The sequence below is a fragment of the Schistocerca nitens genome, chromosome 9 (assembly GCF_023898315.1).
Source record: "Schistocerca nitens isolate TAMUIC-IGC-003100 chromosome 9, iqSchNite1.1, whole genome shotgun sequence".
Classification (NCBI taxonomy): domain Eukaryota; kingdom Metazoa; phylum Arthropoda; class Insecta; order Orthoptera; family Acrididae; genus Schistocerca; species Schistocerca nitens.
The window spans coordinates 44043536-44067358 of NC_064622.1; the positions used below are offsets into that span (position 1 = coordinate 44043536).

Consider the following 23823-nt stretch of genomic DNA (forward strand, 5'->3'; position numbering starts at 1 on the left):
GAAACTGCAAAAAGGTGGGAATTTAAGGAGATGGGACCTGGATAAACTGAAAGAACCAGAGGTTGTACTGAGTTTCAGGGAGAGCATAAGGGAACAATTGACAGGAATGGGGGAAAGAAATACAGTAGAAGAAGAATGGGTAGCTTTGAGGGATGAAGTAGTGAAGGCAGCAGAGGATCAAGCAGGTAAAAAGACGAGGGCCAATAGAAATCCTTGGGTAGCAGAAGAAATATTGAATTTAACTGATAAAAGGAGAAAATATAAAAATGCAGTAAATGAAGCAGGCAAAAAGGAATACAAACGTCTCAAAAATGAGATCGACAGAAAGTGCAAAATGGCTAAGCAGGGATGGCTAGAGGACAAATGTAAGGATGTAGAGGCTTGTCTCACTAGGGGTAAGATAGATACTGCCTACAGGAAAATTAAAGACACCTTTGGAGAGAAGAGAACCACTTGTATGAATATCAAGAGCTCAGAGGGCAACCCAGTTCTAAGCAAAGAAGGGAAGGTAGAAAGGTGGAAGGAGTATATAGAGGGTTTATACAAGGGCGATGTACTTGAGGACAATATTATGCAAATGGAAGAGGATGTAGATGAAGATGAAATGGGAGATACGATACTGCGTGAAGAGTTTGACAGAGCACTGAAAGACCTGAGTCGAAACAAGGCCCCCGGAGTAGACAACATTCCATTAGAACTACTGACGGCCTTGGGAGAGCCAGTCATGATAAAACTCTACCATCTGGTGAGCAAGATGTGTGAAACAGGCGAAATACCCTCAGACTTCAAGAAGAATATAATAATTCCAATCCCAAAGAAAGCAGGTGTTGACAGATGTGAGAATTACCGAACAATCAGTTTAATAAGCCACAGCTGCAAAATACTAACAGAGCACTGAATTCTTTACAGACGAATGGAAAAACTAGTAGAAGCCGACCTCGGGGACGATCAGTTTGGATTCCGTAGAAATACTGGAACACGTGAGGCAATACTGACCTTACGACTTATCTTAGAAGAAAGATTAAGGAAAGGCAAACCTACGTTTCTAGCATTTGTAGACTTAGAGAAAGCTTTTGACAATGTTGACTGGAATACTCTCTTTCAAATTCTAAAGGTGGCAGGGGTAAAATACAGGGAGCGAAAGGCTATTTACAATTTGTACAGAAACCAGATGGCAGTTATAAGAGTCGAGGGACATGAAAGGGAAGCAGTGGATGGGAAGGGAGTAAGACAGGGTTGTAGCCTCTCCCCGACGTTATTCAATCTGTATATTGAGCAAGCAGTAAAGGAAACAAAAGAAAAATTCGGAGTAAGTATTAAAATCCATGGAGAAGAAATAAAAACTTTGAGGTTCGCCGATGACATTGTAATTCTGTCAGAGACAGCAAAGGACTTGGAAGAGCAGTCAAAACGAGGATAATGGAATGTAGTCGAATTAAGTCGGGTGATGTTGAGGGTATTAGATTAGGAAATGAGACACTTAAAGTAGTAAAGGAGTTTTGCTGTTTGGGGAGCAAAATAACTGATGATGGTCGAAGTAGAGAGGATATAAAATGTAGACTGGCAATGGCAAGGAAAGCGTTTCTCAAGAAGAGAAATTTGTTAACATCGAGTATAGATTTGTCAGGAAGTCATTTCTGAAAGTATTTGTATGGAGTGTAGCCATGTATGGAAGTGAAACATGGACGGTAAATAGTTTGGACAAGAAGAGAATAGAAGCTTTCGAAATGTGGTGCTACAGAAGAATGCTGAAGATTAGATGGGTAGATCACATAACTAATGAGGAGGTACTGAATAGGATTGGGGAGAAGAGAAGTTTGTGGCATAACTTGACCAGAAGAAGGGATCGGTTGGTAGGACATGTTCTGAGGCATCAAGGGATCACCAATTTAGTATTGGAGGGCAGCGTGGAGGGTAAAAATCATAGGGGGAGACCAAGAGATGAATACACTAAGCAGATTCAGAAGGATGTAGGCTGCAGTAGGTACTGGGAGATGAAGAAGCTTGCACAGGATAGAGTAGCATGGAGAGCTGCATCAAACCAGTCTCAGGACTGAAGACCACAACATCAACAACAATTGGTGCCAGGATACTTCTGATCAGATAGCGTAGACTGCTACACCTTCTTTCAAAAAGAAATCTCGTAGGCTGCTGAGAGATCAAAGCGTTTCAACTGAGGAAATAGGCACGGTTCATTTCCCTTTCCAAGAAAGGCCGTCGAACACACGCACACAACCAGAGGTATATATCGCTGATTTTAGTCTGTTGTACGATGTCTGAACACGTTTTATGATCGCGTATTACGATGTTTCTGGAGACTGAAACATCTCTCTGGAAAGAACTGGACCAGAAAACTGTCATCCTATATAAAATAATGGAGAGGTCGTCTAAGGAATACGTAACTCTTATTTTAATTTCATCGAATGGTTTTGAATGGTCCATAGTTGTTCCACTCTGTATACCAAAGCAAAGCTCGAGGGCTCCCTGTCATCCAAAGCGGTGAGATCACGTCCGGTGGGATTTCAGGCCCACGATGTCCTTATACAAGGGCTGAATTGTCCGCGGTGGTCTTACCAATGGCAAAATTTGCCTCGAACGTCTTCGTGTTGTATATCGCACTGCAAACAGTCGTTTTTGAGAGCGAAATGAGCGCCCTTATGGGAGGGGTGATTTCATTGACGCCTTTATGCCACTGCCTGAGGTCTTTTCTCGGCAATTCTGAGTGGCGGTGTGTTTGAAATGTTTTTCTCGGCTACCCATACGATACCTGCTGTTCTGACCTACATTGCAGAGGCGTCAAACGAAGAGGTGAAATATGGCTAAGAAGGGCTGTCACGATCTTCCCATCTTCCACAGTGGTGTTGTGTTGGTGTTTGGTGCCAATGTGACATCGATAGCCAGCATCAGAGCCCACATGAACTGGGCTCGGGCCTTTTTCGCACCTTGCAGTTTGAAGCATCGCTGATCACCAGAGTGATGTAGCAGGGCGCCTCGCTTCTGCAGCATTACAGAGCAATGTTGTAGGCATCGTTAAGCCAAATCTATTCGTCGCAGTGGTAGACAATTACAGGGCTTCAAAAAAGTTATCGTTTAATTGTGTTGCCTAGTGTATGAAGCACCTACAGTATGTTATTACATACAGTATCTTTCTTTATTGAAGCCAGTTTCATTAACCTGTTCCCATCATCAAACGTCTACCTAGATGTGTTATATATATGTAGAGTTCTAAAGCCACCGTAGGCTACCGTACACTGTAGTAAGTAAGCGTAGACTAGTGTAGTTCTTCTTGTAGTTTGTGTCAGTTAAGGTTGTACCCTCGTTACCTGTTTGTCAGGTGTATTGCATACCTGTCGGGCGCTACCTCATAGCGATCGCTTTCTTTGTGTAGGCAATCAGTGTCTTACTAGATTCCGCTAAAAACCGGAAGCGGTCAACCGTCTAGAAAATGAATGGGGATACATAAAGGGCCAGGTAACCTACGGAAAACTACTGAAAATTTTTGTTCTACATAGTTATCCTCCTGTCTGTTACTTACAAGTAAACATTGTTTTTTGGGCTAATTCATTAGGCCAAACTAAAGTTTTCCGAGCCCAAAAACGTGTCGTACTATTACTTGAGGTAAGAACTCAAGAATGTCCTGCAGAGAGCTTTTTAAGAAAATGAAGTTACTAACTACTGCTTCCCCATATATTTATCCCTTAATCAAATTTGTCATTAAATATATACCATTTTTTTCACACCTACAGCTCAATTCAAGGAGTCAGTACCAGATATAAGAATAACTTCCACAAAAATTTGAAGTCAAGTACTTTAGTTCGGAATTGCTATTCAGCAATACAGATTTTCAATAACATACCAGTTCAGTTTGAGGAGAATCTAAAGGATTTATTAATGGTCAAATTCTTCTAATTCAGTGATGGATATGAATTCCTTAATAGAACCGACTGAGGTGTGTATGTTATTAATAACATCTCATAATATGAATATTGCGTACAGTCTGACTTGTGTAAAAATTTTGTGCAGTAACGCGACCATTTTTTTAATTTGTTTTGTTTTATTTGATGATGTATGGCTACAACTCCCTAAGTATTATCATATGCACCTAAATGTATTGAACATTTAAGGTGCTGATGACCGCGGAGTTGAGCGCCCCACAAATCAAACTTCAACACTTAATATTTGGTGACAAGTTTTATATCCTTTTAAACGTAATATGAAGGATGTTGTAGTAAAAATAAAGAAAACAATACAGATTCATCACGTAGCGCTAGAAAACGCAATTTCCTCAACAAAAAGGCAAAATAAAAACAAAACTGCAAAACACAAATAAATCAAACATCACTTCAATATTTTGTTGAATTTACGTAAAACGTGTTTCTATTATTCATAAACAACTTTCGCATTTATCAATAATAACAGGAAACTTGATCGTGATAAAGAACGTTCTATCGAGTACAAAATAAAAACAATAATCATAAATATCTTTTATGTTTGTGTATGTTAACAGTACTCGCATCAAAAGTAATTGCTTTGGTTAAATTAAAGCGCAGAAGTTACGCGATCAACTAGTTTTTATTACTTACAAATTGCGATTTATATTCAATAAGGATATAAAATACGTTGTGCACTAACACTGAATGACGTGCGATTCTAATTATTTGCAAAACAAAGAACTAAACGAACAAAAAACAAAGAGAAGTCGTCGGCTTCCACTTTCTCTCGTATCCATTTATGTTCCTTTCTCTACCAGAGCTACCATTACTGCCGATAATCCTACCTTTTACAACGTCATTTATGTAGTGCATCAAATCTACCCAACCGCAGTTTTGGTAGAGCGCAGCTCCAGTTACAAAACAGTGGAATTCTCAACTTCTGACCTGCTACTGCTCAGAAATCAAAATATATTCTACACATTGCAATATAACTTCCGCTAATTGACAGGCAAGAAAAATTAACGAGTACTGAGGACTTGGGTGAAGTTCCGCTTTCAACAACGCAAGAAGTTTTGGCCTATAACTGTCGCGAAAAATTACAGAAAACTTAAATCGCGACTGCCGCGCAGGTACTTGATACTCCTCGTCCAGAATATCAGCCCAGTACGTTAACCATTGCGTAACATCGCTACACCGCTCCAACGAACGACGTAATGTACAACTCTTTGCATTCCAGGGCCTGAGATCACGCACAGAAGATTTAGAGTTACTCGATGTCGTTTCCGAAAGAGACATCAAAACAACTTTGCCGATCAACAACTATTTCCAATTAGTGCGCCCAGTGAGTGCCGAGTTATTGTCTTGAGTGCGATAGCGCGGTAGCTAGCGACGAAGTAATTTTAGCCCGTTAGTTACACTGTATCGGGTTTGGCCAGAAGCCAGCGCGCCGTCGTTTACAGGTGGTTACGTAGAGTAGCGTGTCCGGAGGTGCTACGTCAAAGTCAGGCAGCCACCACGGCGACGTTAAATAACAGCTCAAGTTGCGTAATATCCCCCTACAGGAACACAGGACGGAGGAGAGCAAAGGCTGCAGGCGATGTTGAAAGAAGTTGACCAAACAGAAATTAAGAATCTCCTATAAAGTGCGCTAGTGTTGTGAGAGCGTTGAGCAGTTAGCTTCTTCGTGGCTGCTTAAATATTCTCCGTTATCGGATCTAGCGAAGGAACATCACGCTAATGGCTAGGCCTCAAAGTGTTAGGCCTCAGCGTGCGCTTACATATCCAACGCAAACAAAAAGTGAGCTTCCTATAAATTCCTTCCTCATGCTTTTTCTCTCCGATAACTTCCACAGACGGAAAGGCTCCTATCTTTTTATCTGATTATAAATCCAGTAACAGACCACAAATGTTTAACAGTCAGGCTAAAACCTTAGATCAACGATTACCATCTTCCGATCTTAGGCGATGCAGTATACAACACTACTGGCCATTAAAATTGCTACACCAATAAGAAATGCAGATGATAAGCGGGTATTCATTGGACAAATATATTATACTAGAACTGACATGTGATTACATTTTCACGCAATTTGGGTGCATAGACCCTGAGAAAGCAGTACCCAGAACAATCACCTCTGGCCGTAATAACGGCGTTTATACGCCTGAGCATTGAGTCAAACAGAGCTTGGAAGGCGTGTACAGGTACAGCTGCTCTTGCAGCTGCAACACGATACCACAGTTCATCAAGAGTAGTGACTGCCGTATTGTGACGAGCCAGTTACTCGGCCACCATTGGCCAGACGTTTTCAGTTGGTGATAGATCTGGAGAATGTGCCGGCCAGGGCAGCACTCGAACATATTCTGTATCCAGAAAGGCCCATACAGAACCTGCAACATGCGGTCTTGCATTATCCTGCTGAAATGTAGGGTTTCGCAGGGATCGAATGAAGGGTAGAGCCACGGGACGTAAAACATCTGAAATGTAACGTCCACTATTCAGAGTGCCGTCAATGCGATCAAGAGGTGACCGAGGCGTGTAACCAATGGAACCCCATACAATCACGCCGGGTGATACGCCAGTATGGCGATGACGAATACACGATTCCAATGTGCGTTCACCGCGATTTCGCCGAACACGGATGCGACCGTCATGATGCTGTAAGCAGAACCTGTATTCATCCGAAAAAATGACGTTTTGCCATTCGTGCACCCAGGTTCGTCGTTGAGTACACCATCGCAGGCGCTCCTGTCTGTGATGCAGCGTCAAGAGTAACCGCAGCCATGGTCCCCGAGCTGATAGTCCATGCTGCTGCCAACGTCGTCTAACTGTTCGTGCAGATGGTTGTTGTCTTGCAAACGTCGCCATCTGTTGACTCAGGGATCGAGACGTGGCGGCACTATCCGTTACAGCCATGCGGATAAGATGCCTCTCATCTCGACTGCTAGTGATACGATGCCGTTGGGATCCTGCACGGCGTTCGTATTACCCTCCTGAACCCACCGATTCCATATTCTGCTAACAGTCATTGGATCTCGACCAACGCGATCAGCAATGTCGCGATACGATAAACCGCAGTCGCGAAAGGCTACAATCCGACCTTTATCAAATCAGGAAACGTGATGGTACGCATTTCTCCTCCTTACACGAGCCATCACAACAAAGTTTCACCAGGTAACGTCGGTCAACTGCTTTTTTATATGAGAAATCGGTTGGAAACTTTCCTCATGTCAGCACGTTGTAGGTGTCGCCACTGGCGCCAACCTTGTGTGAATGCTCTGAAAAGCTAATCATTTGCATATCACAGCATCTTCTTCCTGTCGGTTAAATTTCGCGTCTGTAGCACGTCATCTTCGTGGTGTAGCAATTTTAATGGTCAGTCGTGTACACATATCGTATATATAGTCGCAGTACCTGCATTAAATTTCCCACAAAAGGGTATTATTCATTTTTCTCTAGGACTAATAATTTGTGCCTAGAGACCGTAAGAGTAATGAAAACTTGCGCGACGCGCGTGTGTTGTAGCTTAAGTAGTTTTTGTAACCGAATTTGAGGTAGCTGGCCCGACACGATAGAACACAAGTGCCCTGTATCAAACTATTTGCCTCAGCCTCCTCCACACCACTGTGGTACATTAAAACAGTGAAAATGTTCGAATAATACAGTAAATTAAAAAAGAAACAATTTACATTAAACGTGCTTTATCTCTGAAACCAACCAGAAAAGGACATATGTTCATACGAAGTTTCTTGTTCATAATCACAAATACCATCACCCCTCAAAGCATGTACCTTTCCTCCCAATTTACGCTGTATAGATAGTATCATCATAATAATTAGCCATATAACTTCGTGACAAAGTTACAATTTTGAGTACCATGAACATCCATTGCGACGCATATGTTGACACTTTGAGGAAAGAAGATGGTGATTGTTGATCGAAATTAGTAACCTGACTGATAAACATTTATAGTCTATTACTGGATTTACTGCCAAATAAACCGAGCGAGGTGGCGCAGTGGTTAGTACACTGGACTCGCATTCGGGAGGACAACAATTCAATTCCGCGTCCGGCCATCCTGATTAGGTTTCCCGTGATTTCCTTAAATCGCTTCGGGCAAATGCTGGGATGATTCCCCATCCTTCCCTAGTCCCATGGGACCGATGACCTCGCTGTTTGGTCCCCTTCCCCAAATCAACCAACCAACCAACCAACCAACAATCAAATAAATTCTGGATCTCTGGAATATTTTACTGTGAAGATATGAGAGAAAGTACCACCACAGCTGTATCTTGAGAATATCTTTATACTATCACACGACTAGTTTCGGCGGCACATTACCGCCATTCTCAGGCCCCACCACTCCCAAAGGAGTATTTGCTTTCCTTAGCTCACTTACTGTGGGATCCTTGTTACTAGCACACTTGGGCTAGCTTTCATCAGGAGTCTATACTCGACATCCTGTTGTCTCCTATGCCATGGCAATGGCATACTCCTGTGGCAGTGATAGGGCCTGAGGATGGCTGTGATGTGCCACCGAAGCTAGTCAAATGGTTCAAATGGCTCTGAGCACTATGGGACTTAACTTCTGAGGTCATCAGTTCCCTAGAACTTAGAACTACTTAAACCTAACTAAAGGACATCACACACATCCATGCCCGAGGCAGGATTCGAACCTGCGACCGTAGCGGTCGCGCGGTTCCAGAATGTAGCGCCTAGAACCGCTCGGCCACTTCGGCCGGCATGGCAATTTTCTTAGACATATTAATGACCTGCGTTCAAGAGCGATGCCTTTAAAGACTTCAAGAGATCTTGTATACTAATCCAAGATGATTGTTATATACAATTTCGGTGCGGCTAATCGTGTGGTTTCATGCTACGGAGCAAATGATTGCTGAAGCAGGAGGAAGACATGTCAGAAGAAGAGAGGGTGGCTTCTACGAGAGATGGGAGACGGTTACTGAACACCCGCTCAGACTGAGAGAAGATGAAGGTGCTGTAGAAGTAATGAACGAATGTATGTGTGAGCAGCAAACGGCCATCCATCCAACCAACACAAAAACAAAACTCTGACTCATTTCAACTGCTATAGAAGAGAAGGCCAGGTTGAGAACGTATTTTGGTCTTCGTATTTTGATATAGAGTAGGATTTGGTAATAGAGAACTGAGAAGCAGAATTTTCGATAGCAGAATTGAGAGGGATACTGTAACGCGATATCCTCCTACAGAATTACTTTTCTTCGACTGTAGTTGTCGATGCCAGTACTATTTTTCAAATTTTGGACGTATCAGTATTATCTTAGCTGCTTTTCTGAAATCTTGCATATAATTTTATACACAATATGCTATATTTCAAGCTAAAATTTATGAAAAGGAATTACTTTATTTTTGATGTTGCAGTCAATAATTGCAAGTTCTGAATGTACAGTTACAATTATCTTTTTCAGGAATATTTGAAATTATTTTGCACACTTAAAATTTCAATAATTAATTACGTACTCTAGTACTGTTTACTATGTTTATTTCTGGTTTCATTTATGAAATAATAATGGAAATTAATAGAATTTCATTTGTCAAGAAAACTATAAACCCTTTCGTATGTGGTTATTAGCGCAGAGTGAGGCAGTAGTAAGCATGCCTCTGATGTGAACGGGCGTATTTTTGTATTCTGGGCGAAGAATGTAATTTCGGTTTTGTTAATGCAAAAATTCAAAAGACTGTATAATATAATAAAATGTGACAAAATATATTAACGTAACAATAAAAGTTCTGCAACAACAATCTTCAATTTATTTAGATCAATTCAACCATGAAGACCTAAAGTGTGAGAATTTCAGCTTCAAGAATCAGACTCCTCGACAAGAAGAACTGGAGCCAACTCTACACGAAACACTAAGTAGACTAGAAAGTTTATTGTAATCTTCGCTCCTCTCAAATTTTTCATAAAAGGCTTTACTTATTGTGGACAACAACTGGAATTAGGAAGGAGGGGGGAGATTACAACACGGTACAAATTAAATCTTAACAGAGGTGTTCATAAGTGTGACAAAACATGAATTATAGTTTGCTAAATTTACTCAGACTCCAGCTCCGTTAAATTAAACAAAGGCTGCAGTATAGCTGTGGGGGTAGGTCCTCTGTCGTCTTCGGTTGGTAAAACAATTGTCCAAGAAAGGCAAAAGTCCCAGGTTCGAACCCGGGTCCGCCAGACAGTTTTAATTTGGCAGAGAGTTTCAAATCAACCCACCCTCCGCTGCAGAGTGAAAATTCATTCTCTATTTTGTAGTTCTGTTTCTATTCGTTTATTTCCTCTGCTGAAGTTATTTTATTCATTTTGTTCCCTTACATGTTTCTTTTATATTTTTTATTGTTAGCGTCCGCCCCCGTAATGCAGCGGTAGCGTTACGGCCTACCACGCAAGGGGGCCTGGGTTCTATTACCGGCCGGGGACTGGGTGTTGTGTGTTCTTCATCATCATTTTCAGCATCACTGACACGCAAGTCGCCGAAGTGGCCATCAACTAAAAAGACTTGCAATGCGGCGGCCGAATCCCGAAGGGGATGTCCCGGCCAATAAATGCCATACGATCATTTCATTTCTTTATTGTTAGCGAGCTTTTTTTTGTAGATAATCTCCTTTAATTTTCCGATCAATCGTACGAGGCACAAATCTAGGAATTGAGGTAGACATCTAGATTGAAGAGATTGAGAACCCAAGACAGTCTAGTAGACTCTCATTGTCATTTTCTCACGAATTTGTGAAGACTGACTCTGATATAAAATCTGTGAGATATGAAGAATGTCAAACAGCAGTAAGATGATTTGCGGCTCTTTGGGACAGCCACGATACCCAGGTGTTGTCCACAGCAGAAGGGACTAGGGCAAACTCAGCTAGCCGTAAACTGGCATTGTGAGCCGTAGTGAGAAGAGCACTTTCTAAAATGATAGGGATGTGCAAGGCGATGGGGGAACATGAAGCAGAGAGGGGTAGAAATCTGCGGGAGGCAAAGGTGATCAGAAATTACTGATGCGCAAGCCTTATAAGCGAGCCCAGGATTGGCTCTCAAAAGTTACTTTTGTAGTGGGGAGGAAACCTCGGGAGTGCCTAAGTGCAGCCAGTTTCATTGACGGAAGGATGAATGAAAACTTATAGCGAGAGAGAATTCCGGCTTTCTCCCTCTTAGTCAGGAATGTGTATTACTGATTAATCATACCAGTTTTATTAATTCTTCATTGGACGTAACTTGAAAGGTCAACAGTAATTGGCTAATGAGAATCCGGTGCTGATAGCAGCAGCAGGATTTTTAGAAGTGTTCGTGAAAGTCTTAGAGCTTCAGAGAGGTAAGACTTGGAGTACCAGTAGTCGATCAGTGTCTGGGCTTTCAGCAGACATTTTGGCTGATGGTCGTTTTGAGTATTTCAAAGCCATTCGCAGATGCCGGGGCCGAACTTGTAATTTTCAGCTACCACTTCAGCTAGTCTCTGCATCTGATTTATTTATTTACTTGTCTTACAGCAGTAAGACACAAACGACAATACAATTGGTTAAAATTGAAATATTTATCGTTATAAACAAAGATCTAACATATTTATACAGGCTATTGCTTCTGGAGTCGCCATCAGGAAAACTTCAGGTTTCCCTTCATAAGCTGTTTGCTGTCTTGCAAACGTCCCCATCTGTTGACTCAGGGATCGAGGCGTGGCTGCACGATCCGTTACAGTCATGCGAATAAGATGCCTGTCATCTCGACTGCTAGTGATACAAGGCCCTTGGGATCCAACACGGCGTTCCGTATTACCCTCCTGAACCCACCGACTCCATATTCTGCTAACAGTCACTGGACCTCGACCAACGCGAGCAGCAATGTCGGGATACGATAAACCGCAATCGCGATAGGCTACAATCTGACCTTTATCAAAGTCGGAAACGTGATGGTACGCATTTCTCCTCCTTACACGAGGCATCACAACAACGTTTCACCAGGCAACGCCGGTCAACTGCTGTTTGTGTATGAGAAATCGGTTGGAAACTTTCCTCATGTCAGCACGTTGTAGGTGTCGCCACCGACGCCAGGCTTGTGTGAATGCTCTGAAAAGCTAATCATGTGCATAGCACAGCATCTTCTTCCTATCGGTTAAATTTCGCGTCTGTAGCACTTCATCTTCGTGGTGTAGCGATTTTAATGTCCAGTAGTGTAGAAACACGCTCCACCACACACTGTAAGTTGGATTCGGGAATCTCGATGTAGAACGTATGAGTGTTTAGTAGTATATTTGGGGCAGAGAGGGAAGCACGTGTACCTGGTGGTGGAAGAGCATGGTGTAGTGCCGCAGCTGGCACTCCCAGTAGGCGTCGGTGGCGAAGGGTATCCGCTCGCAGCCCGGGATGGGCACGTCGTGCAGGCGCGACCCGTAGCGGCGCATGGCCGGCGTCCTGGAGAACCGCACCGCCAGCTGCGCGCCCTCCACGATGGCGCGCACGTCGCGCGGGTCCGCGAAGTAGTTGGGGTAGAAGAGCGGCGCGTCGTACGGGTTGCGGGACCGCAGGCGCACCAGGCCGCGGCTGCGCGGGTGCAGCCCTGTGGAACAGTCCGGCGTCAGGCACTCAGCGAGTTGTAAAGCTTTCTGGACTAGACAGCTCTAAAGGGATATCGATGATGTTTTTTCATCTGTAAAAAAAAACAATGTTAAGTATTTAATTTTGCGCATGTTTACAGATATACGTGTGCAGCCGTGGCACACACTGTAATTCGCGCGCCATAGTACCGTACCACACCACCCGCCAGGGTAGCCGAGAGCGCCAACGCGCTGCTTCCTGGACTCGGGTAGGCGCGCCGGCCCCGGCTCGAATCCGCCCGGCTGCTTAACGACGATTGCCGGTGTGCCAGCCAGCGTGGATGTGGTTTTTAGGCGGTTTTCCACATCCTACTAGGTGAATACCGGGCTGGTCTCCACGTCCTGCCTCAGTTACACGACTCGCAGACATTTGCAACACATTCACACTCTTTCCCGATTTACAGTAGACGCAGACAGCTGGGGTACACTACTTCGGTCCCAGGGGGTATGGGGTGGCGGCAGGAAGGGTATCCAGCCACCCCTTAAAAATTAACAATGCCAATTCCGTACTTAACGCTGCCGACCCTGGGCACAATGCGGGTTAAAGGCAGTAGCAAAAGAAGAAGTACCGTACCACACTGACAGAGTGGCCATAACGAAATAGCGCAGAGCATCGATAACATGGGGTATAGTTTTCGACAGCAGCAGAAATGTTGCAACTGCGTCGGGCCAAGCCATTTCGTTTTGGACCCTCTACTGGTGTGGTACAGTACTGTGGTACGGTAGTTACAATGCTTGCCACGGATGCAGGCATGTATCTGCAGACAAATGACAGATTACTACCCTCATAAAAATTATTCTAGTTGCGGTCAAAACTGGCATGCCTACCTAGAGTGTAGAAACCGAAGGGTCCAATCGTTCCGGGTGCATTTTTGTAACGGGCGAAAAAAGCGAGAAAGGGCAAAATCAAAAGGAAAGAGGAAGGGCAAAGTAGGAGGGCGAAAGAGGAGAAGAACACACCTGTTCATTAAAACTGCAACAACAGGAAGGATAACAGATAACGAAAATTTATCAGTGCGGGTACTTTTAATATCGTCGAGCATACGAGGGGACTTCACTAACTAAGCTACGTATTATTATGGCAAGCCAAATAATTTGAACTGAAGACCAAGAATTTATTGAATACTTCGCCACACTTCAAAGTGACGTAGAACCACGACATTATATTCTAACATAATAACCAAGTTTCTGTAAACGACGATCGAAACGTTCTATCAGTGTGCCATTCCTCACAACAGAAATCCGCTCCTTGATCACAAAGCCATTCGATGATGACAATGATGATGATTTTGGTTTGCGGAACACTCGGCGTGGTTACCAATGTCCATAAAAATTCCTAATCTTTTCGTTCTCCGTTCTTGCCATTTTTCCGAATGATGATGAAATGTTGAGGACAACACAAACACCCAGTCCGTGAATCTAAGCCGGAACCCCGTGACTCATACGCAACAATTCTAACCACTAGATCACGAGCTGCCGACGAAGCCATTTGAGAACCACTGTGTGAACGCTCTCATAGCTTGGCCCCCCCTCCCCCCCCCCCCCCAAATGTTTTTTCATCTTGCCGAAAATAAGATAATGCCGTCTGTAGTAGATGTTGATGGCCTTCCTTGTTGATCACCATCGCCCACTCCTGTGCAGCCTTGATTACAATGTTGACACCCTCTCAGTATAGCTGGATACGCCATTGCATTTGGTCCTTATAACACCATAATTTCATAGTGACTCTGCTTGTAATTTAGACGTATTATCAACAAGAGTCGTACTGTCCACACTATTATGCAGTTGTTATCCGTACAGCAACAGATCTGTTTTTGTAGTAAACCCGGAACGTGTGCTCTGTTCTGTCATTGCATCACTTTTGTTTTCGTTGTGAAATGATCTTAGCATGCGTCGGCATGTGCAGCTTACTTTCTGAAGTTCTTATGTAGTAAGAAGAACATTTCATCAAATTTTTAGGTGATTTTTTGTTGTACGCTGTGGCGTATTTAGTGCACAGAGGTGGTACAAACGTCTCTAACATGGTTGGGCATCGAGTAGAACTGAATTTAGATTACAGACACGGGAACACCATTGCATGCTAACAGAGTTCGTCAGTAGTAGTGGCTGGCGACCGGTGTTGTGCCAGTCTCTCAACAACCCATGGCCAGATGATTTCAATGAGTGAAACATCTGGAAAAAGCCAGGCCAACAGTCGAACATCCTCTCTACGTCGGGAAAGCGAAATACAGAAATAACAGCAGAATTACGACTAATGCTTGTAAATAAAAAAATAGAGGAACACGAAAGAAAATGGAAAGAGCTCATTAGTAGGATGGAGGATGACAGACTACCAAAAATACTACACAAGCACAAACCAACAGGATGATGAAGGATATTGTTGTTGTTGTGATCTTCAGTCCTGAGACTGATTTGATGCAGCTCTCCATGCTAATCTACCCTGTGCAAGCTCCTTCATCTCCCAGTACCTACTGCAACCTACATCCTTCTGAATCTGCTTAGTGTATTCATCTCTTGGTCTCCCTCTACGATTTCTACCCTCCACGCTGCCCTCCACTGCCCTCCAATGCTAAATCTGTGATCCCTTGATGCCTCAGGACATGTCCTACCAACCGATCCCTTCTTCTAGTCAAGTTGTGCCACAAACTTCTCTTCTCCCCAATCCTATTCAACACCTCCTCATTAGTTATGTGATCTACCCACCTAATCTTCAACATTCCTCTGTAGCACCACATTTCGAAAGCTTCTATTCTCTTCTTGTCCAAACTATTTATTGCCCATGTTTCACTTCCATACATGGCTACACTCCATACAAATACTTTCAGAAACGACTTCCTGACACTTAAATCTATACTCGATGTTAACAAATTTCTCTTCTTCAGAAACGGATGAAGAATAAGAAGACCAAAAACTAGATAGAAGGACTTATACTAAACCATATACGTAGGCATTATAGATAAGGCTAATGCCTGAAAAAATGATGATATTGATGATAAGGATTCGTTTCTTGAAATTTATGTAACTTGCCACACCTTTCATGACTGCGACATGTCACCCTTCACATCTTTGTTTGTCTTGTCAAGTATCCTCTATTATCGTTTAGCCTTTTCCCCACAGCTTCACTAGTGTACATGTTCGACACATATAGTGCACACATTTCCTCCTCCTCCCTCTCTCTGTCCACTTCTTACTCTTCCTGTCTCTCTGTCCAGCCCATCCTCCCATCACTATCCGTCCATCTCCTCCTCTCCATTCTCTCTTTCTCTCCATCTGCTCCCCCCTTTCTTTGTCTCTCTATCTTCCTCCCCCTTCCCTGTGTCCGTATCTTCGTCCCCCTCATCCATTATCCATCTCCACCCCCTTCCTCTCTCCAGTCAGCTGTGCCTATTCACACCTGTAGCCCTTGCAAGGCATGTCCATACTAACCACACAACACTGCTGTCCTACAGAGCACCCTACATGTCAGGGGTAGAAAAACTCATTTTACCTGTACCTCTGTTCCTACGGGAGCTATCAGGTTCTAATGCCCATGATGCTTACTCTCTTAAAAGACCGTGTGTGTACCAAATTTCGTTCAACTCGATCTGGTGGATTAGAAGGACATACACACACACACACACACACACACACACACACACACACACACAGATATATAGCCTGTTTTATATATTAAACGATTCGAAACACTTCGGTCACACTAAATTTTGAGATCTTTCATTCCTGCATTGACAACAATGTTTTGTCTGTTCATTCTCATTCATCTCAAATAGCTATTACAAATTCTTCCTCTGGAGTGGAAGAATGGAAACACATTGGTGTGGAAAACATTAATAATTTTCTCAAAGTGGAAATGCCAGATGTTATGAGTGACAAATCTCACATTTGGGGAGAGAAACATAAAACAGTATATCTGTTTTTGTACATGAGTGTGCAAAAAGTTGAGAGGGGATCCTGATACCAAAGAACTATGCTGTTCACCTCTTCACTGCAAAAAATGAGACAAATAAGAAAACAAAGAATTTATTAAGAACATTCTAGGTGCCATAACTGTGAGCTGACTGTTTCTGAGTGCCAATAAGAAAGTTTTTGTTTGTTTGGTTGGTTAATTTGGTGACTAAAGGGACTAAACTGTGTGGTTATCAGTCCATTTAGTTATTGTTTCAGGTGCCATTGACACTAAGGCACTACGTTGAGTTTGCGATACCATCAGTGCAGAAATATGGCAGTTATGCATTCCAGATTCGTCATTTATTGAACTGATCTTTTGCAAAAACGTCTGTGCACTTCTGTTTGCTTCCATTGATTTTAACTTCTGTCAGGAGCATTACATGTTCCTCTGTCTATTTTCAATTATTTTAAGCCAACTGAAAATTAAATGGCACCAGAAATATAATTTCTCAAGTGAGCATCTAATCGTTTAATATATAAAACAGAATATATATATATATATATATATATATATATATATATATGTGTGTGTGTGTGTGTGTGTGTGTGTGTGTGTGTGTGTGTGTGTGTGTGTGTGTATGTCCTAATCCACCAGATCGAACTTTTCTCTGTTTTTTGAAACCCAGATAATGTCCTTCCATTACAAAGATGTATTATTGGTGTAAACAGAAGCTTACGCACGCTCTCCCCACCACAGACACTGTGCATGAAGTAAAAGGGGGGATCTTGCGTGTGGTACCTTGGAGTCCAAGCGGAAGAAATACTTGGCTCAAAGACCATGCGTCATGTATTAATGGATGTTTGAAGCATTTTTTCCATAATTTGGGACTTGGAATAAGTGTAGGGACATGGAGAAACGAACTACCAAGAACATAGATTCACTGAAAACGCCTTTTGTGATAACAGGTCACTTAGAACGTTTGGCTTTTCCACTCCTCAATTATTTTACGTGTAAGAGAGCGTATCGAACAAACAACGAGAAGATTTCTTCCACGAGTCCCATAGAAGATGATACGAGAATCTGCACTGACCTGCAATGAAATAAGAGAAAAGGAATCGAGTTATTGTTAAAAGCAAAAAATGGTTCAAATGGCTCTGAGCACTATGGGACACTTCTGAGGTCATCAGTCCCCTAGAACTTAGACCTACTTAAACCTAACTACCCTAAGGACATCACACACATCCATGCCCGAGGCAGGATTCGAACCTGCGACCGTAGCGGTCGCGCGGCTCCAGACTGTAGCGCCTAGAACCGCTCGGCCACTCCGGCAGGCGTTAAAAGCAATATTTTGGACAACCTCTCATTGCATGCCTTGAATTGGATTACATAAAAAGGGTTACTTCATTGTACAGTCGTGTTTGTAACAGTAAACTAATACACAGGCTATGCACTGATGGGGATTAACGTTCGAAGTCACCCAGAAGGCATTCCATCGGATTCTGGTTGGGACCCTGGTCGGGCCAGTCCATTTCAGGAATGTCACTGTTCAGAAATCATTGCCTCACGTATGCTGTTTTGGGACAGGGTCCACTGTCATGCTGATACAAAGAATCATCGTCTCACAATTGTCATTCTAAACGCACCAACAACAACAAAAAAACGTTTTCGCTGCCACTATACAGTAAAGCCAACTACAGCAATGATAAGGCTAAAAAGAGACATATGTCACGATTTACCGGAATAAAAATTTTTAGTATATGTGTCTCCACGAAAATTTTGTTTGCAGATGACTTGGTATATTAATTTAGAACTGTGTTTGGTTTCGGATTGTAGACATGGAACACACACAATGTAAATGAAAATTGAAGTGGATATGTTATTTTAATAACCCTAAATAAAGTCTGTCTTTATGTATTTCAGGAAAAATAAATGAAAAAACTCACTGAAGATGCCACGGATGTGGTGCAGAAAGTTTGGGCATAAAGGCAAAGCAATAATTGTGTACTTGCGGAAAAGTCATACTTATCTTTAATCCATTATTATTTTTCTGCAAGCACGGGAACAAAGATTAAAATTCGAACATGATTGTAACATAGATTTATCGTTTCCTGTGCATTTTTATTATGCGTACTTAAGTCAAAAATTCTAGGCTTATAATGTTAGTGAATAGCTATTGTGATCACTGTGATGCGGTTGAACGAACAGAATTGTAAAATTTAGAACTACTAAGTCTTCCTAACAATGACCCTGAAACTTGGCTAAGCGGGTGCGCGCTTGACGCAGAGAGACTTCGGCCACTGCATGCCTACGACAGCAGATTTGAGCCGCGAGGCGTGATCGTAAAGGGCAGATTGCGCTCGTGAGCATTTTACGAGGCGCAAGTTAACAGCTTGTTACTTTCTCGCAAAGCTTACATTCATGGGTTGCAGTGGGAAGAGAAGAAAAGTTAGACAACTGTTTATAACACTGCACAATATTAGTGAGTTGTCGCAAACTTCGGAAATGGAGCAGTTCTGGATTGCTGCCGACAAATCCCATCTGCATCTACCTCTACATGATTACTCTGCAGTTCACAATTAAACGCCTGACAGAGAGTTCATAGAACCACCTTCAAGCTATTTCTCTACCGTTCCACTCACGAAAAGCGCGCGGGAAAAATGAATACTTAAATCTCTCTGTGTGACCTCTGATTTCTCTTATTTTATTATGATGATCATTCCTCCCATGCAGGTGGGCGCCAAAAAATATTTTCACGCTCTGAGGAGAAAGTTGTTGACTGAAACTTCGTGACAAGTTCCTGCTGCAACGGAAAACGCCTTGGTTTTAATGATTGTCAACCGAATTTTCGTATCATGTAGGTGGCACTCTCTTCCCTATTTCGAGACAGAACAAAACGAGCAGCCCTTCTTTGAACTTTTACCATGTCCTCCGTCGATCCTATATGATGCGGATCCCACAAGGCACAGAAATAGTGTGGAAGAGGGCGAACAAGCGTAGTGTAAGCAGTTTCTTTAGTAGTCCTGTTGCATTATCTACGTGTGCTACCAATAAATCGCTATCTATGGTTTGCTTCAACAACAACATTATCTATGTGATCGTTCCAGTTTATGTGATTCCTACTTGTAATCCCCAAGTATTTAGTCGTATTTACAGTCTTTAGATTTCCGTTATTTATCGTGTAACTGAAATTAGGCGGATTCCATTTAGTACTCGAGGGGCATGAAAGGGATGCAGTGGTTGGGAAGGGAGTGAGACTGGGTTGTAGCCTATCCCCAATGTTATTCAATCTGTGTATTGAGCAAGCAGTAAAAGAAACAAAAGAAAAATTCGGAGTAGGAATTAAAATCCATGGAGACGAAATAAAAACTTTGAGGCTCGCCGATGACATTGTAATTCTGTCAGAGACAACAAAGGACCTGGAAGAGCAGTTGAACGGAATGGACAGTGTCTTTAAAGGAGGATATAAGATGATCATCAACAAAAGCAAAACGAGGATAATGGAACGTAGTCGAACTAAGTCGGGTGACGCTGAGGGAATCAGATTAAAAATGAGACACTTAAAGTAGTAAATGAGTTTTGCTATTTGCGGAGCAAAATAACTGATGCTGGTCGAAGTAGAGAGGATATAAAATGTAGATTGGGTATGGCAAGGAAAGCGTTTCTGAAGAAGAGAAATTAGTTAACATCGAGATTAGATTTAAGTGTCAGGAAGTCGTTTCTGAAAGTATTTGTATGGAGCGTAGCCATGTATGGAAGCGAAACGTGGACGATAAATACTATACACAAATAGAGAATAAAAGCTTTCGAAATGTGGTGCTACAGAAGATCAGATGGGTAGATCACATAACTAATGAGGAGGTATTGAATAGAATTGGGGAGAAGAGAAATTTATGGCACAACTTGTCTAGAAGAAGGGATCGGTTGGTAGGACATGTTCTGAGGCATCAAGAGATCACCAATTAAGTATTGGAGGGCATCGTGGAGGGTAAAAATCGTAGCGGGAGACCAAGAGATGAATACACTAAGCAGATTCAGAAGGATGTAGGTTGCAGTAGTTACTGGGAGATGAGGAAGCTTGCAAAGGATAGAGTAGCATGGAGAGCTGCATCAAAAGAGTCTCTGGACTGAAGATCACAACAACAACAACAGGGATGACTTCATACTTGCCGGCCGCGGTGGTCTCGCGGTTCTAGGCGCGCAGTCCGGAGCCGTGCGACTGCTACGGTCGCAGGTTCGAATCCTGCCTCGGGCATGGATGTGTGTGATGTCCTTAGGTTAGTTAGGTTTAAGTAGTTCTAAGTTCTAGGGGACTGATAACCACAGCAGTTGAGTCCCATAGTGCTCAGAGCCATTTTGAACTTCATACTTTTCAATATCTAGAGTCAGCTGCCACTTTTCGCACCATACATATGTCCTGTGTAAATTGTTTTGCAATTTATTATCATCCTCTAAACTACTTTATAAGACGGTAAACGACAGGATCATCTGCAAACAATCTAAGACGGCTACTTACATTGTCTCCTAAATCGTTTATACAACGCTTCCTCCGGGAAAGCCAGATATTAATACTGTTTTACTAGATGACTTTGCATCAGTTGCTACGAACTTCGCCATTTCTGACGCGACATCACGAATTCAGTCTCACAACTGAGATGAAACTACGTCAAAAGTTCTGGAAATCTAAAAATAGTCATCAATTTGAAATCACCTATCTATAACAATCATTACAATGCCTTACGATCATTCATTCATTCCATTACTTCGTGAGACTAAAAAGCTAGTTGTATTTCTCAAGAATAATATTCTCTGAATATGTGTTGGCTGTTTTCTAATAAATAGTTGTCTTCGAGATAACTCATAATACTCGAACACTATGTATGTTCCACGTCCTTATTGCAAATCGTCGTTAGCGCTGTGCGTCTGTAACTCAGCAGATTACTCTTATTTCCTTTCTTGGGTATCGATGTGACTTGAGTATCTTTCCCGTCTTTACATACGGATCTTTCGACGAGCGAGCGGTTGTATATGATTGCTATACGCGATTATTGTATTAGCATATTCTGAAAGGAACCTTGTCGGTATAAAATCTGGACCGTACATATTGCCTATACTAAGTGATACAAGCTGCTTTGCTGCATCGATATCCACTTCTAAGTTACTCATGTTGGCAGTTTTTCTTGATTTGAATTCTCAACAAGATTACGACATTCGACGAGATTGCAATGCCAACGCTTAGAGTGCTCAGTAATTTAAATTGCAAATACCAGTGACTCTTTTGGAAACAGTGACTCTTTTGGAAACGCTGATTTTTGTAGTCAGTTCTTCATATAGAATTGATCGTAGTCTTTCTTCTGACATGTCTAAAAGAGGCGGCTGATTCACACAGCTTTTTTTCGACAGTTTTCCGAAATACACTGGACTCTCGAAGTCTTCGTCTATGGTTACATTTCCGCAGTTTCCTTCACATGTATCCGAGAAAAGTATGATCATAGTGAATTTAACGATATATATATATTTTTCGAAAATAGACGAACATACTCTCTAAAATTTAAGGTCAGTTTGAGGTTTATCCAAAACAAAAATAATTCGGTGACTCTGTAATCCAGATGGTCTATTTTAAGCAAACGCTCCTTGCAATCCATCGTACAAAAATTCTGCTTCATAAATAACGTTGACAATTTAGCTACGTTACTGCGCAACGTGGACGAACATGATCAAAACAATGTTTCGTAGATATCAGTCCCAAGTATATCCCACGCAGAAATTTCTCCTTGTCCTTGTGAGTGTGCACACATGTTTCAAACCACAAGTGACTAACTAAAGGCACAATTAAATGACCTAAATATTGCTGAACATCCAAGAAAGTAAAACTTATCTTCTTATTATCTAACTGATCTCCGTATTGATCTATTTTAAAAGATAAGGTACCACCAAATACATCTGACAAAATGCGCCATTATCTATAAATCAGTCTGTGAACACTTTTGTAATTTAATAAACATTTACGCTGGTAGGACCTTGCAGAACTGGAACATAAGTAGGAAAGAACAACGTATTCTAATCTCAACAGAACTATTAACACACGTTTACATTTTGAAGAAAAAACATAAACGCCAGCAAAATAAACCAATAAAGGAATAAAAATAGAGAATATAAAACGTCACTAAGAGCACTTTCTATATTTTGTCTTTCCCTGGCTGTAGCTTTACGGAAGAGATCGAAGTTGAGTTGAGTGAACTTTTCTAGCTTAATGATTGTCTATGTCACCATAATCAGCCGAGTTCATTATTCGACGAGGGCAACCATCCTCTCTCAATATCATTTAATCAGTTTGTATTTTAACTTTTAAATGTGTTTCAGTAAAAAAAAAAGCAGGAAAGGCTGGCGGCGGATTGTTCGGAAGCGAACGACCGAACACTACCCGTGTTGTTTTTTTAACAGCTTTGTAATAGAATTCCGCTTGCTGTACGTAACATTTTATTGGGAGAACTTCGTGGGTCTGGTCGGTTACGGCTGTCGAACAATGACGACGGGCCACCTTTTCACTGGCATGATGCAATATCAGTTAAATGAAAACATTCTGGTGATGGATCCTAATAAGGTAATGTTTCAGTTAAAGCAAGAGAATTTTAATGAGCTGCACAGCGTAGTGCTATTTAAAGAGATTGTCCACCAGATGCTTTCACGTCGCGACTGTTGAGTATGCAAAATCACTTATCTTGTTAGCTAATAATTCATCTCGCCCCTTTAACAAACCCTTCCACAAAAATATCTCATTGAGAGACAGGGGGCAGCGCCACAAAAGCTGCTATGTCGGTAATCATAATGCTTGTGGCAACAGGACAAGACTATCAACATTACTTCGCAATAATCCAGGTAGACATCAGGAGACAATTAGCACCTAATGAAAATAATGCCTGATAAGCTAAACGGGAAAAAATTGAACGTTCATGATAGGGCACAAGAAAGGAAAGCTCATCTGTTACAACTCGTCATCACTGACTGTACTAGACGAAGCGGGATTCACTTCGGAATAGAACGACGGGTATATGAAAGGTAATACCTGGATATATATATCTATTCAAGTAGGGAAAAAACACTGAAAATCTAAATCTGTTTTGACAGACTGCGATTATAGTCAGTGGCATCCTAAATAGCAACACAGCTTGTTTACTGCTTACACCTCTCCGACACGTAATACTAATACAAGTTAGACGCTAGTCCTCTCGTTACATAGGATGACATTGAGAATATTTTTTAAGCAATAATGTCAGAAACCTTCCTAATATTTATTTCTGTTATATAACGATCTCGTGTGTTGCCTATTTTTATAGCTATGAGATTTTATTTCTTACCATTTGAATGAAACAAAAACTGTCTTACGGTGCA

The 23823-nt window shown here is 42.0% G+C and overlaps 1 protein-coding gene across 1 annotated transcript in view; it reads right to left on the reverse strand.

Moving 5' to 3' along the window:
- The window catches only part of LOC126203579 (glucose dehydrogenase [FAD, quinone]-like), a 234152-nt gene that overhangs the window by 66862 nt on the left and 143467 nt on the right, over window positions 1–23823 (reverse strand). Inside the window, exon 8 of the mRNA XM_049937940.1 lies at window positions 12231–12508. Coding sequence (XP_049793897.1) covers window positions 12231–12508 — 278 coding nt within the window. The remainder of the gene's footprint in view (window positions 1–12230; window positions 12509–23823) is intronic.